The 16,527-nt window shown below is 45.5% G+C and overlaps 1 protein-coding gene across 3 annotated transcripts in view; it reads left to right on the forward strand.

Annotated features, from left to right (window-relative positions):
- Positions 1–16,527, forward strand: part of MELK (maternal embryonic leucine zipper kinase) — a 265,917-nt gene that overhangs the window by 175,038 nt on the left and 74,352 nt on the right. For all 3 annotated transcript variants that reach the window (XM_029610905.1, XM_029610904.1, XM_029610906.1), the window contains one exon: positions 15,755–15,895. In XM_029610905.1, the coding sequence (XP_029466765.1) occupies positions 15,755–15,895 (141 nt within the window). The remainder of the gene's footprint in view (positions 1–15,754; positions 15,896–16,527) is intronic.

Below are 16,527 nucleotides of genomic sequence, written 5' to 3' on the forward strand. Positions count from 1 at the left end.
CTCTTTAACTCCAAAGCAAACTCATGTATGAACTTATAAAAATAAATCTCATGGACTGAAATAAACTTGATGCATCTTTGTACCTCTGATCACATGGAACAACAAAACAGCTGAAAACTACAATATGCAAACAGCTCACAAAAAGAACTGAACCTGAGTTTTTGTTTTTAAAAGCACTATACCTGTTTTTGTGTTCTTTCCTTCACTGTGCGCTACCCCAAAGACCCCCTGGTCCCGATGCTGCAATACTAATCTATTTAGCTAGAGGCATTGTACACAGGATCTTAACAGATAAAAACAGATTCTCAGAAACAGAGAAAAATGGGATTCATCAGGTAGATGGAGAAAAGAAAAATAATTCTAATTTGTGTCAACCACACATGTTTATAATTATTACGCAATTGAAGCAAAAAGTAACAGAGAAATCTAAGGAGCATATTAGCCTGCTTTAGAACAATAAAACAGTTGTCACCTTCCTGTAAAAGAGAGCAGAGACCAAACTTTTCCTCATCAGACTAATTATAACTTTCAAACTTACCCCCTGTGAGGATGTTCACATACAAACTTCGAAATTTCCTTAAGTCCCTCTACCACGGATATTATTTCCCCTAGGTGTAATTACTGCACCTATTAATTAATTGTGGGGGTAACCTGCATTACACCCATCCTGTCCATATCGTATTTCTGACACACATTCATTATCTGGACATGCTTTAACTCCTTCTGTCCCAGTCACTTTATTTGTCTCTCCCTCTCTTTGTTTATTTAGCTGTTCGATCTGCATAGAACATAATTTAGTTTGGAGTTTAGTCAAATCATCCGCTCCTTTAATTTTCTCCCTAACATACAAATCACCATAATGGCATATATTAAGAAACATGTCTGGCCATAATTTGCTTTCCACAGTTTGCTGAACCCCTTTTGGTAATGTTGCCTCTAAAACTAACTCTAAAGGAGTTTTCATATCGTCCACTAGATGGCACCCCTACAGCACAATACACCCACTGACTCTAAACCTGAACTATAACCTAAAAACAGAATACATTTTTTGATCCCTCTCCTTCCTTTCTTTCTTTTTTTTTTTTTTTTGGAAATATTAAAAAGAGCTTCAGAATAAGGAAGAATAAATGGAATCCCAAGATGTTAAACTCAAAAGAATTGAATTAGCATCAGTCCATCTTCGGGAACCAATTAGAACACAAAGAGGTATAGCTCGGCCAAAAAGACCGAAGGGAAAAAATAAAGATAGAAACAGAAGCCCTAACACACAATATCTGATATGACTGTACACGTGCACACAAACAGGCAAACAATGGAAAATATATATACATATAGAATAATAAAAAATATACTCACAGATTTTTTTGAAGATTTGATTTACATACTTACAGAACTGGATCCAGCAGACGCATAACCACCAGGGCAGCGTGAAAACTTCCTTAAGCCTCGTCTCTGAGCTCAACGTCTTCCGGGTAAATTCCTCCAGACCACTTAAATCTGGGTACACTTCCTTCGAACTTAAAACCAAATTAAATGTCCGAGAACTTAGTGAGGAATTGAATTCTGTCCACCAGAACCCAATTGAACACTACACCAAAAGAACAATAGCCTCAGCTATTGATGTCCCTCCGCAGTCGCCAAAAATGTAAATATTACTCTATGCTTAGGGCCAGGGAGAAACTCTGATTTCAATTGGAGTCTCTTGGAGTCAGATAAGTAAAAGAATGCAGTTCCAGCCATCTGCCATCGATAACCTCCTGACCTTTAATTATAGGCTTTGCAGAGCCTACAGGTCTTCCAGATATCTTCCAAATTCTTGAGTCTGAGGTCAGTTAAAGGTTCACTGTATACCAGCAGGTTCAGTTAAGGCAGACAGCAAAGGACTCTGGGACAAGCTGAGTGAGCCAAAGGCCTGAATCAAAATCTTCATATATCAGGCTTAAGCAACATGGACTTATTCTTAATCTTGCTAAAACAGAGGCTTTATAGCTGAATTGAAATCTAAGTCAAGTAATATTTCCAGATATTATCAAAGGGATACCTTTCATCTTTTCGTCTGTTCACGACCTTGATTTCATGCTAGACTCTGTTTTTGGTTTAAAACCTCAATTACGTGCCTTTATTAAATCTGCATTTAAGTTGCGGGTACTTCATCCCTTAAAAATATTTTACCAGCTTTGGACTTCAGAATAGTAGTACAAGCTATTATCTTACCTGATTTAGTGGCATGCAAAAGTATTAAACCCCCCTAAAATGTCAACAGATTTATGAGGGTTACAAATAACACTTACACAGATTGTTCCAGACAGTATGTTTATTGTGAAGCAGTTTGCTGATAAAGTAAATTTTCAAAATCACAATTCATTATTTCTCTGCATTTTTGGTAAAATAAGATTAAAAACTGAAAAATGCTGCTTGCATAGATATTCAACCCCTTCAGACTAGTACTTGGTAGAACTACCTTTTGCTGCAATAACAGCTTTAAATCTGTTGGGGTAAATTTCTACCAGCTTTGTATACTGTTGGGAATGATTTTTGCCCATTCTTCCTGGCAGATTTGCTCCAGGTTGTTAAGGTTGGTTGGATGATGCTTATGGACTGCAATTTTCAAATAGTACCCCAGATTCTCGACTGGATTGAGATCTGGACTTTGACTGGCCAGTGTAGAACATTCACTTTTTTGTTCAACCACTCCTATGATGCTTTGCCCTTTTGCTTGGAATCATTGTCCTGCTGAAATGTAAACTTTCTCCCAAGTTTTAGTGTTTTAGCAGACCAAAGCAGGTTATTTTGCTGTATCTTCCTGTATGTTGCACCATTCATCTGTCCTTCAATTTTAACAAGATGTCCAGACCCCACTAAGAAACAGCATCCCTACTGCATGATGCTGCCACTCCCATACTTTATTGTTGGGATGGTGTTTGAGGATTGGGCAGTGTTAGGTTTGCGCCACACACAGTTTTGAATTTTGGCCAAAAAGCTCCATTTTTCTCTGCCCACAAAAACTTATCCAACATTTTAGCTGGATTACTCTGTTTTCTAGCAAACTCCAGACATGCTTTGATGTGGTTTTTCTTTAGTAATGGCTTCTTTCTAGCCACCCTCCCATGCAGGCCAGTTGTATGCAGAGCTCTTAATATGGTTGACTGGTGCACCTCCACTCTAGTCTTAGCCACTGAACTCTGTAGTTCCTTCAAAGTGATTGCTTGTCTCTGTGGCTTCTTTCACAAATCTCCTCCTTACTCTGATGCTGAGTTTTGAGGGACTTTCTTGTCTAGGCAGGGTCTGGGTGGTAGGGTGCAGTTTCCATTTCCTCAAAATTGATCCAACAGTGCTCACTGGGATATCCAAGCCCTTAGATATTTTGTAGGCTTTTCCTATCTTGTGTATTTTTAGAACTTTCTTTAATTTCCTTAGAATGCTCTTTGGTCTTCATTTTTACATCTTTCCTTCAGATTCACAAACTGCCAATGGTACTGGAATTAGGGGGGTCTTTTATCCAGAAAAGCTGACCTTATTTTAATGATTCACAGGAAGAAGTCATTGTAAGCCTATTGTTAGGGCAATATCTGTGTAAACTTGGAGCTTTCCGCAGCACGGGGTTGAATAGTTATGCAAGCAGCATTTTTCAGTGTTTAAATTTATTTTTCAAAAAATGCAGATAAATAATGAATTGTGACTTTGAAAATTTTATTTTAAGAGCATACTGGTTTGCAATACACAGATTGTTCCAGCCAATCTGTGTAATCCACACATCTGACATTTTAGGGGGTCAAATACATTGTATATGCACACATTCTAATCAACAAGGCTCATAGGAAATACCTGAGATTCACCCTAGAAAGTTCATCATTACCAATATAGGGTTTTGCCTTTCATCTCACAACAGTGCCTAGAGTATTCACCAAATGTTGAGAAGTAGTAGCAGCTCTCCTAAACAAACAGAACATAGTAATATTTCCATTCTTAGACTGGCTAATATTGAGTATATGCTATGAAGATTCAATTGAAGACTCAAACCTATTGATAAAAACAATGCACTTCCTAGGATTCCTCGTAAAGTATAACTCCCCCGTTCTCCAAACAATACATGAAACCTCTGGGAAACATGGCAGTAACAGCTCATGACTAAAAATGAGACCAGTGCAGTGGTATCTAAAAAGCAGGTGGCATCAGCTTATTCAACCATTAAGCTACAAAATCAATCTAACCAAAGTAAAAAGAAATTCATTCTTGGTGGATGAGGAAGAGGAACCTGCTTCATGGCCAGAACACTAACCTGCCAATAATATATATTCCCTGTACGTACCAGGATCAGTCCAGACTGCTGGGTTATGCCTCCCGTCCAGCAGATGGAGTCAGAGAGAAACTGAAAAGGCACCACTCATATACCCTGGTGCGCCCCCTGCGATCCTTCAGTATATCTCTGACTCCAGCAGATGAGAGAGCATAACCTGCGGTCCTGATCTCCTGTAAATTGGGAGGGGGTTTTCCCTATCAGGTTTGACTTACGATTTTCTGAGGAATCCTGTGACTGGATCAATTTAATTACAGGCCTAGTTTAACACTGTTAATAGGAGCAGTAGCAGGCAAGGCAGGGCACTGCCCTACAGCCTTTTCCCGGAGTTTCTCTCTGCCCTGCCCAGTGAGAGGAGGGGAGAATTAATCGGTGGGCCGGTCACTCTCCCTCTCCGCCTCCTGAGAAGTTTAATTCCTCGGAGAAGTTAGTCAGATGGGTATGCTACACCCTCTGCAGGCTCCATTGTATAATTGAATTGTGAGGTTTTTCATAGCTGCCGGTAGCAGCGCTATACACGTTTAAAAAAAACCAAACAAAAACAAAAAAAAACAAAAAAACGAGGTAATTTATTTTTACTCTGCCTGCCTTACTCACTGTGGTCTCCGGAAGGGGTGGCTTGTCACCCGGCCCCTTTTCGCGCCGTTTTTTCTTAAAAAAAAAAAAAAATGCCCAGAGGGTCAGTTTGTACTGCATGTGGGGAGCCGGGCCGCCGGCTCTCCCGCGAGGGCCTTTGCTCCCGGTGCCTTCCCGGGGGTGAGGGCTCCTCGCGGGGGCCAGCCGTGGCCGGGAGCTCTCCCTCACCGCGACTTGGGGCTCGGGCAGCGTCGGGCAAAACGCGGCAGTCCTCGCTGCCGGTATGAGGGAAAATTCGGCGGCCATTTTAGAAGGGCCTGATTGCGATGCCGTTTCGTCGGAGGAGGGAGAGGACCTCCCACCGCTGTCCCCACCGGACCTTAGCCCCCACAGACCCCGCGGTTTATCGGGGCTTCTAGATTTGCCACCTATGGGAGCCAAGGGAGGTTCTTTAAAAAGACCTCATCCATTTACCTCACAATTTGTTCTTTTGCTCCATAAGGCCTATATGGAGGCCGAAGCTGAATGGGAGCAGGGTACTCCTGCCCCAGATAAATATGGCAAAATTTCTACTAACTTGGGAGGGGATCCAAATCCAGACCCTCCTCCTCCTCCTAAACCTTTACGGCATATAGCTCCGGACACCGGACCCACCCGTTCCGGATTCTGGTACGGAGGTGGGGGGTACGGACCCAGCTGACCCAGTTGAAGGGGACGATCCTCTCATTCTTCGGTTATTTCATAAAGAAGAATTAGATCCCTTGATCATTCATGTTCTTCAAGAACTAAGAATTCCGGTACCCCAGATTGAAACGAATTCCCAGCCAGGGGATTTTGAGTTAGACGGGCTTCGCACACCCTCTCATGCTTTTCCTTTTCACAATAAACTGTTTCAGCTTGTATCCAAGGAATGGGATAATCCGGAGGCTACTCTGAGTCAGCCGCGCTATGGATAAGCTTTACCCACTCCCTGCTGATTCTTTGGAGCTCCTTAGGGTGCCAAAGGTGGATTCGGCGGTCACTGCCATGGCAAAACATACCACCATCCCCGTAACTGGGGGTACGGCCCTTAAGGATCTTCAAGATCGGAAGTTGGAGATGTTGCTTAAGCGAATCTTTGAAGTTTCAGCATTGGGAGTACGGGCGGCCGTTTGCAGTTGTATGGTACAAAGGGCTACCCTTCGCTGGGTACAACAGATGTTGACATCTCAGGATCTGCCTCCGGGGGAAGCTGAGCAAGCAAACCGCATAGAATCCGCGGTGGCCTACGCCGCGGATGCCTTCTATGATCTCCTCCGCACTTCGGCACGGTCTATGTCTTCAGCAGTGTCCGCACGGCGGTTACTCTGGCTGCGTCACTGGGCAGCAGACTCTTCCTCCAAGGCCCAACTCGGTTCCTTCCTTTTCGGGGCAAACTATTATTTGGCACAGAGTTAGAAGACCTTATTCGATCTTTGGGGGAGAATAAGGTGTTCAAGTTGCCAGAGGACAAGCCGAGATTTTTTCGTACTTCGGGTAACTTTCGCGGGCGATTTCGCAGGCAGCGCCGTTTTCGATCGGGGAGGGGTTCCTCTTACGCTTCAAGACAGCCGTCTACGCGTTCCCAAGCATGGACTCCTTCCTTTCGTGGTAGAAGGCCAGCCCGCGCAGGGGCGTCTCATACCTTCGCCACCTCTAAGGCGGCTCAATGAAGGGACGCAGGTCCATTCCTCCGTCCCGGAGGTCGGAGGACGACTCTCTTACTTTCGGGAGGAATGGGCCGCAATTACCACCGACCAATGGGTCCTCGACATTATAACTCACGGATACGCCTTAGATTTTGCACGGCCCCTGCGCGATTTGTTCCTTATCTCTCCCAGCGGTTCTCTGGTAAAACAACAGCAGATTGCTCAAACCCTGCAGCGGTTGCAGGCGATGGGAGCCATAGTGCCAGTACCGCCCGCCGAACAACGCACAGGCCGTTATTCCATCTATTTCATCGTTCCCAAAAAGGAGGGCACATTCCGCCCTATTCTGGATCTCAAGCGGGTCAACAAGGCATTGCGCATTCCGCGGTTTCGGATGGAAACCCTGCGCTCGGTCATCGCTGCGGTCCACAAAGGAGAGTATTTGGCTTCCTTAGATCTCACAGAGGCTTACTTGCACATAGGAATACAAGAGTTCCATCAACGATTTCTCCGCTTTATGGTCCTGGGATCTCATTTCCAGTTCTGTGCCCTTCTGTTCGGACTGGCGACCGCTCCGAGAGTATTCACCAAGGTAATGGTGGTGGTGGCAGCGAGCCTCCGGAGGGACGGAGTATTGGTCCACCCGTATTTGGACGACTGGCTCATTCGGACAAAATCGCGTCGTCTCTGCGAGGCCGCAATTCAGACAGTACTCCACCGACTACACTCCTTGGGTTGGGTAGTCAATTATCCCAAGAGCCAACTGATTCCCTCCCAGAGTTTGGAATTTCTGGGCGCCTCGTTCGATACAAGAGTGGGAAAAGTTTTCCTGCCGCAGGCAAGGATGGAGCGTCTGGCGCACGTTCGTCGTCTCCTAGCCCTTCCCTTGCCAGTGGTATGGGATTATTTACAGGTTCTTGGTTATATGGCGTCCACCCTGGATTTGGTTCCGTGGTCTTTTGCGCATATGCGGCCGCTACAGAGGGCGCTTCTGTCGCGTTGGGATCCCAAATCAGAGGAGTTTCAGATACCTTTGCCACTCCTACACCCAGCAAGGACCAGTCTGCAATGGTGGTTGGATCCGGTCCACTTGCTCCAAGGCATCGATTTGGAACCACCCCAATGGATCATTGTCACGACCGATGCCAGTCTGACGGGGTGGGGAGCAGTCTGTCAGTCTCAATCCGCTCAGGGACGTTGGACGCTTTCTCAGGCCAAGTGGTCTATCAATCGTTTGGAAACCAGGGCGGTTCGCCTAGCGTTACAGCACTTCCTGCCTTTGATTCGGAACAGAGCGGTTCGGGTTTTGTCCGACAATGCAACCACGGTGGCGTATATAAATCGGCAAGGCGGTACAAGGAGTCTTCCGGTAGCAACCGAAGCCAGCCAACTGATGAATTGGGCAGAGGAGCACCTGTCTCGGATTGCTGCGTCGCACATCGCCGGAGTCGACAACATTCAAGCAGACTATCTCAGCCGGCAGCGATTAGATCCGGGAGAGTGGGAACTATCTCCCGAGGCACTCAGACTCATCTGTCACCGGTGGGGGACCCCCCGGTTGGACCTCATGGCGACTCGTTCGAATGCCAAGGCAGTTCGCTTCTTCAGTCGCAGAAGGGAACACGGGTCGGAAGGCGTGGACGCGCTAGTTCTTCCCTGGCCCGCGCAAGTTCTTCTGTACGTGTTTCCACCGTGGCCATTGGTGGGAAAAATATTGCGTCGGATCGAATCCCACGCAGGACCCGTCGTTCTGGTAGCTCCGGAGTGGCCAAGGAGGCCATGGTTCGCCGACCTCATCAACCTAGCGGTGGACGGCCCCTTGCGTCTCGGTCATCTGCCTCGTCTCCTACGGCAGGGTCCAGTATTTTTCGACCAGGCCGATCGCTTTTGTCTAGCGGCTTGGCTTATGAGAGGCGGCAATTGAGAAAGAGGGGATATTCTGAGTCTGTCATTACTACTCTTCTACAGGCTCGGAAGCCCTCTACCTCGGTTGCTTATGTCAGGGTATGGAAAGTTTTTGACTCTTGGTGCCAGGGTTTGAAAGTGTCGTCACGGCATGCTACGGTCTCTCATATTCTGGCTTTTTTGCAAGAAGGTCTAAAGAAAGGTTTGTCCTATAATTCTCTTCGTGTGCAGGTGGCAGCCTTAGGCTGTTACCGCGGTAAACTTGACGGACTTTCCATTGCCATGCACCCGGACGTTGCACGATTTTTAAAAGGAGTTAAACATTTGCGACCTCCGGTACGCCCTATCTGTCCTTCTTGGAGTTTAAATTTGGTTCTCCGGGGTCTATGTACTTCTCCGTTTGAACCGCTACGAAGGGCTACTCTCAAAGATCTCACTCTCAAAACAGTTTTTCTCGTCGCTATTTGTTCTGCTCGCAGAATCTCTGAACTTCAGGCGTTATCCTGTAGAGAACCTTTTCTCCGTATTTCTGACTCGGGGGTTTCTCTGCGTACCGTTCCTTCCTTTTTGCCTAAGGTAGTTTCCGCCTTTCACGTCAACCAGACTGTGGACCTACCGGCCTTTGCGGTGGATGGTGCTGAGGTGTCTCGGCACCCGGAGCTTCGCAGGTTGGATGTTCGAAGGACACTCTTACGGTACCTGGACATTACCAACCCTTTTCGGTTGTCTGATCATCTTTTTGTCTTGTGGAATGGTCCAAAGAAAGGCAATAAAGCTTCCAAGGCTACTATAGCCCGCTGGTTGAAGGAGGCAATTGTTTCTACTTACATTTCTCAAGGTCGTGCCGTTCCGGACGGTCTTAAGGCTCATTCTCTGCGTTCCCAAGCGGCGTCTTGGGCTGAGAGTGGTTTTATTTCCTCTCAGGAAATTTGCCGGGCGGCTACTTGGAAGTCGTTGCACACTTTTGCTAGACATTACCGATTGGACGTCCGCGCTCCGCCGGTAGACTCGTTTGGCAGTGGTGTGCTTCGTGCGGGACTGTCAGGATCCCACCCCGTTTAGGGCAGCTTGGCTACTTCCCAGCAGTCTGGACTGATCCTGGTACGTACAGGGAAAGGAAAATTATGTTCTTACCTGATAATTTTCGTTCCTGTAGTACCAAGGATCAGTCCAGACGCCCGCCCATGTCAGTGCAGAGTCCCGCGTCTGTCGTGTTTCCTTTTCAGATTCCATTGTTTTTTCCGAGCACTTGTTCTATTTTTCATATGGTTATGTTTCATGGCTTTTGCCTGGTTTCCTCATTTTCCACATGTTCATATTTATCTTGATCTAGTCACAGAGTTTGCCATTGTTCCTAAATTCATACTGCTTTGTTATGGATTATACTGAAGGATCGCAGGGGGCGCACCAGGGTATATGAGTGGTGCCTTTTCAGTTTCTCTCTGACTCAATCTGCTGGACGGGAGGCATAACCCAGCAGTCTGGACTGATCCTTGGTACTACAGGAACGAAAATTATCAGGTAAGAACATAATTTTCCTTTAACGGATGCATCTCATGGATGGGGAGCACATATGACATCTGTGCACAAGGGCAGTGATCGAAAGAAGAATTTGTTCTTTAGATCAATCTTCTAGAACTGAGTGATTTTCAGTCTTAAGAATATTCGAGCCTTGGCTGAAGATCAAAATATACAAATGCAAAATTGCCATGTTCTATATAAACAAGCAGTGAGGAACAGGATGCTACCTATCTGCAGAGTCCATAGATATCTGGAACTGGGTGACCAAAAGGAAAATGCAGATCTCAACAATCTACCTACCAGGAAAAAACAATATAACCACCAACAGATTGAGCCGTCAGTTACAACCACAAGAGCAGTCAATTGACAGCCTTATACTATAGGAGCTTTTCACAACTTAGGGCACACCACACACAAACCTATTTTCATCTCCAATTACAAACTACAGAAATATTTGACACGGCCATCACAAGATGCAATAGCAAAGGATGCCTTTCTAATGCCAAAGCTTGAAGAGATGTGTGTGCTTTTCCGTTGATTTCATTAATAGACACTTCTGAAATTAAGTCAGAGGAACAATGATCTTAATAGCACCCTGCTGGCCTTGTCAAAGTTAGTTCCCTTGGTTGAACATGACAGATGCACCTGTAAAATTATCGAGAATCCTGAACCTGTTTAATATGAGGGAATAGTTCTGTATCCCAACTTCCAGTCTCTAGCGTTGAAGGAAACATGATCATGCAGCTACTTTTACTACAAGGAATAAATAAGATTCTAGTGGCATCCAGAAAACTTGCCATAAGATCCTACAACTTCAAACTGGTACACAAATCAAGAACACCTTGTTGCATGTTAATCTTCAAAATTACTCCTGTATTTATCTCACTTTATGGACTCTGGGCTGAAAACAATTTCCATCAGAGTTCAATTGTGTGTAGTAGCAGCGTATCACAACATGATTGACAGATAAGTAATTTCTTAGCAACCATTCGTAGCTAGATTCATAAAAGGACTGTATAATCTCAGACCCCCACTAAAAGAACCTGCATATCAATGGATCTTGAATTGTTCTGACACAGCTTATGAAACTATTTGAACCATTGGTCACTACAAATATTGCATGGAAAGCCATATTGCTAACAGCAGTCACATCAGCCAGAAGAGTTATAGTCATTAGTAACATACACACCCTATATCCAGATATTAAAAAAAACAAAGTACTCTTCAGAAATCGCACAAAGTTCCTTCTGAAAGTTGCCTCAATTTCACTTAAATCAAGAAATACTACCAATGTTCTTCTCTAAACCATATGTCAGTGATTGAACAGGCATTGCATACCCTGGACTGCAGAAGAGCCATCTTATTTTACTTGGACAGCATGCAAACACTCAAGAAATCAACCCAGCTTTTCATCTTTTTTGACATAGTATAAAAAAGGATCAGCCATTAAAAAACAGATTTTATGAAGATGGCTGACGCAGTGCATCACATTACTATGCGCCCATAAGGCTAGAAATACCATGCAAAATGGCACATCAGATACAAGCAATGGCCCTGTCAATGGTGCATCATAACTTGGCATCACTCCCAAGATTACCTGTAAGGTTGCCACATGGTCAGCTACACATACTTTTACAAAACATTACTATCTAGAAAAGGACTTGCACAGTGACAGTTCACTTGGGACAAGTAGTGCTTAAGAACATTTTTAAATCAAAACAAACTTCCCACAATACACAACAGGTTGCCAAAAAACATTGAAAGTCTGAACTTCTTCGAAGCAACCCTTGGCTGGGGAGGTCTATCTTGTGGGGCTGGCTGTTGTGCTTGACCACAGAGAGAGTGAAGTTGCTTACCTGAAACAGGTGTTCTTTGCAAACAGCAAAACACAGCCACACAATTTCTCCCATTTCCACGGGAAGCTTATCAAACTTGGGGGAAAAAACTGAGACGAGTTGTGTGCAGGGAAGTTAGCATGGAAAGGACCATACATGCTCAGCTAGCAAATTAGAACTTTTTGGGTTTTGGGAGAAAATGACCCAACTTAATGCCATTGGAGGCTATCGCCCATCTTGTGTGGCTGTTTCATTTTGCTGTCCATGTTTCAGGTTAGCAACTTTTCTATCCCACCTAGTCTGAAGGATGGCTTTGGTACATCCCATTTGTCTGGATAGATCTGGAAAGATAAGGTGAAATGGAGTCTTGCCTGCTGATTTACTTTTAGATTCCTGCCAGATCAGTCCAAAACCATCACAGACTGCTAGTTGATGCTCTTGTGTTCTCACTCTGTCCTCTACTTGTGGGTTTGTCTGAATCCCTATTATGGCTAAGGTATCCGTGTATAGTTCTTATAGCATAGCATTGAGTAGTCTTTTAGATTTCTTGTTAACTAGTCTCCCAGAGTTTGGGGGGGCTTACTAATGGTTCTCTCCTGCAAAGGCCTTTCAATGTAGGGAGGAGATTCGTTTATTACAGAAAATATTGGCAGATTGAAGTAAGCAAGAGCTGCTACATAAGGTGCAATCAGCAAACAAATGTCTCTGTCTTCCTCTGCCATTAGCCAGCCAGCGCATGAATGTACTGCTGCTCCGAAAGAGCAGCAAGGTAAAAAAAAGATCAAACAGGTCGATCCAGTAAGGCCGCGGTAGAAACAGTGCGGCAGCGTCAGGCGCACCCTTCCTCCCCGCACCCACAGTTCTCTTCACTAACTCCCCGATACTCTCCTCTAATCGCATGCAAATGCATGCCGCGGCTTTAAAGCGGTAGGGAAGGGTTATGGCCGCGTAACCCATTTTACTGTATAGGCGCTTAATACAGCGCCTATACAGTAACCAGGGTGCGACGGTACCTGTCATTTCAAATGGCATTTGGAATGACAGGAGCCAGGAAGTGTAAAAAAACACGAAAAGTCTTTGTTGCTTCGTCGCTGTGTCTCTCCTCCCGGAGCAGGGCGTGAAAGCAGCCTTGCTCCGGGAGGAGGTGAGGCACAGCGGCGAAGACAGATGGGAGAGGAGAAAAAGCAGAGCCGAGCAAAGCGAAAGCGTGCAGCAAGCCGGCGAAATAGACCTGCGAGCAGAGGCAATAGCAGCGGTTCGGTAAGCCTGGCACCCTCCTTGATGTAGCACGTCCCGGATGCCCCCCCCCCCCCTCCCCAGCGCACCCGCCACTACCCCTTTCATCAGCTGCATCCACTGCGACCCGGTAGTCCCGTGAGGCCTACAAAAAAAAAAAAAATCCCCGGCTCCCACGCCCCCGCACTGGCTTGCCGACTCTACCCCCCCCCCCCCCCCCCTCCCGATCGGGCAGGAGGGCGGCGGCGACGAAAACCAAGCAATTTTTTTTTTTTCAAAAAGCAACATCACACATTGCATAAAATAATTTCTCCAGCCTTAAAGCGACTTACTTTTGGGATCTGTCAAGTAAGTCGCAAAAGTAACTTACTTTTCTGAAGCCATCACGATTGTAGCTCAAGACAAAGATGGCCGCCTGCACGGGGGAAAGCGTGCAATTGGCCGCTGAAGATGTCACGTCACGTCTTCAGCGGCCAATTGCACGCTTTCCCCGTGCAGGCGGCCATCTTCGTCTTCGTCCGGAGGAGCTAAGATCATGTTCCTGATGGCTTCAGAAAAGTAAGTCGCTTTAAGGCTGGAGAAATTATTTTATGCAATGTGTGATGTCGCTTTTTGAAAAAAAAAAAATTGCTTTGGTTTTCGTCGCCGCCGCCTACCTGCCCGATCGGGAGGAGAGGGGGGGGGGGGGTAGAGTCGGCGGGCCAGTGCGGGGGCGCGGGAGCCGGGGATTTTTTTTTTGTAGGCCTCACGGGACTGCCGGGTCGCAGTGGATGCAGCTGATGAAAGGGGTAGTGGCGGGCGCGCTGGGGAGGGGGGGGGGGCATCCGGGACGTACTACATCAAGGAGGGTGCCAGGCTTACCGAACCGCTGCTATTGCCTCTGCTCGCAGGTCTATTTCGCCGGCTTGCTGCACGCTTTTGCTTTGCTCGGCTCTGCTTTTTCTCCTCTCCCGTCTGTCTTCGCCGCTGTGCCTCACCTCCTCCGGGTCGCAGTGGTAGCATGGCGCTGTGAGGGGGGCGAAAGGGTATATACCCAAGAACGGATTTGAGTGGGAGCGCTCTGTGAAGCGGGACATGCCCGTGAGGGGCATAATGGGTGGATGCAGCTGATGAAAGGGGTAGTGGCGGGCACGCTGGGGGGGGGGGGGGGTGGGGGGGGGGGGGCATCCGGGACGTACTACATCAAGGAAGGTGCCAGGCTTATTGTTTTATTGTTTGAGTATCTTAAGCGGTGTCGATGGATTTGTTACACAGTCCTAACTCCTACTAGGGGGAGGCGGTAAACTAACAGGTTAAGGCCGCGGCAAAACAGCGCGTTCCTAAGGAGATAATATCAGCGCCCGTTACAGTATCGGAGGGGAATAGCTAATTCCTTCATTATACAGCTTTTTCGTTCATTTACATGCTGGGTGCGGAAAGGGTTAGGTGTTTATTTTAGGAAGCGCTAAGGACGCGTGAAACTGGAGACTGTATGGCTGGATGGCCTTACTCGTCTGTATTGTGCGCTCCCAGCACGTTACAGACGGGCAATCTTTAACTGCACGTTACTGGATCGACCTGTAAGTTAGGTAGGGACAGGGGTCAGGGAGGAGAGGGGAAAAGGTAGGAAGGTTAGATAGGGGTATAGGGAACTGGGGAAGACCTACTTGCGTCATTGCATGTTGCATTGTAAAATTCCCCCCCCACCCCCCCAAACACGCGAGAGTCGTGGGCCACCCACGCATGTGTGCCCAGGCATTGAATTTTATAATATGCACGTGCGCCGGGAACTGTGCGCAAGTGGATGTGAGCACGCGGTTTTTAAAATTGACTCCTTTGTGAGCAGCAATGTTACTGTACAGCCTGTAAGAAGTGATGGTAATGTTACTTTATATATTTGGCTTGGTAATTTTTTCTCCTCTGCCTTTTGGATATCAGTTGAGTTAGAATCAACTTCATGTGTGTAGTACCAAAAGCTTTTGGAAGTACCAATTGTTCCTCATCCATTTTTTTTCTGTCTGTCCCAACCACTACACTGAGTCAGGGGCCACAGACCATATTATTCCCTTTAGAACCAGGTACACATGAACCCCACTCTTCAGGTGTTACCCATTGCATAGTGGCAATTGGGACTGCGCACATTGCCTGTGCAGTATCCCCAGCTTCAGTCAGCTTGAAGAACAGAAGCAGAGGCTCTGGAATCAGGCTTTTATCGCTTGCCTGGCAGAGCACAGCGCAACCAATAAACCATTGGGCTATTCCTATATTAACATCCTACTCTAATCCTATGCAAAAATTGTCATGCAGCAAAAAAACTGATGTAGGTGACTAATGAGAAATAAAGAATATTGACCTTAAATGTAAGTACCCTTTTTTATAGGAAGTTTCTGGAATTTAAGTTGACAAATTTCCTGCTACTCATTTCTTAGGTGGTGAAAAGGAGAATGTTGAAGTGGAATGTCTTAGTGAATTTTAAATCTACTTGTGGTTTTCCCTGTCAATTTAGTAAATCTGCTTTTTTCCCTTCCAAAGAAAATATTGTGGATTTGACCCTTTTCTGAGCAGTAGTTATATATTATGCTGAACTGCTTTGAGTTTAAATTGAGGAAGATTATGTAAATTATAACATTTATCATTTCAGTAAACCCCATACAAATTTTTCTAAGGTTTTGGGGGTTTTTATAAAGTTGAATATGCTGTGGGTGTTTGGCATCAATCAGAAGTCATTTATTTTACAGTCCAAAAAGAATCTAAATTTTGAAGACGACAACTGTGACGTTCCATATGTCCTTGGATCCATTGACTTTACAGATGATTGTGAATTGTTTGAGGATTCTCCATTTGCAAGCATGGATGCCCTCACGCCAACAGTGAAAGAGGTGCATGGTGATTTTCTATTTATATTGATACTGAGCTTTCTGTTTTATGATTTTGGTTGGTTTGGCGTTTCTCAGCAAAATGATAAACTGATGCTAATTTATTCTAAGTTCTTGTAGCACTAATTCTTGATATTGCATACTTTATATTGTGGAGAACCCAAAAAGATGTTTCCAATCATACAATACATGTATATAAAATATATATATTGGTTTGCAAATTATAGAAAAATTAAAAATGTTATATCTAAAACGTTTGTTCTGAATTTTGGAACAGCATGTCCTATAACTTGCCAGTAGAGCTATATATTTTCTTTTTAATTTAATAAATTAAACCAATTGGACTACTAAATATTTTGACGATTTATGCATTTCTCCCAGGACAAGCAGGATGGTAGTCCTCACATATGGGTGACATCAGATGGAGCCCTGTCACAGAACACTGGCACACTGAGCATGCCCAGCATGCTACTAACCCTGCAGCCACCAGGGGTCCCCCTTCAGTCTTTTTTTTTTTTTTGTACGCGCAGCAGTTGCCTTGTGGTTTAGGAGCTCTGTGAGAAATGTCTCAACTTTCCTCACAGAAATATTTGAAGTTTAACTTCTTAGGGAACCCCCGGTGAGGGATTTTTTAT

The sequence above is a fragment of the Rhinatrema bivittatum genome, chromosome 8 (assembly GCF_901001135.1).
Source record: "Rhinatrema bivittatum chromosome 8, aRhiBiv1.1, whole genome shotgun sequence".
Classification (NCBI taxonomy): domain Eukaryota; kingdom Metazoa; phylum Chordata; class Amphibia; order Gymnophiona; family Rhinatrematidae; genus Rhinatrema; species Rhinatrema bivittatum.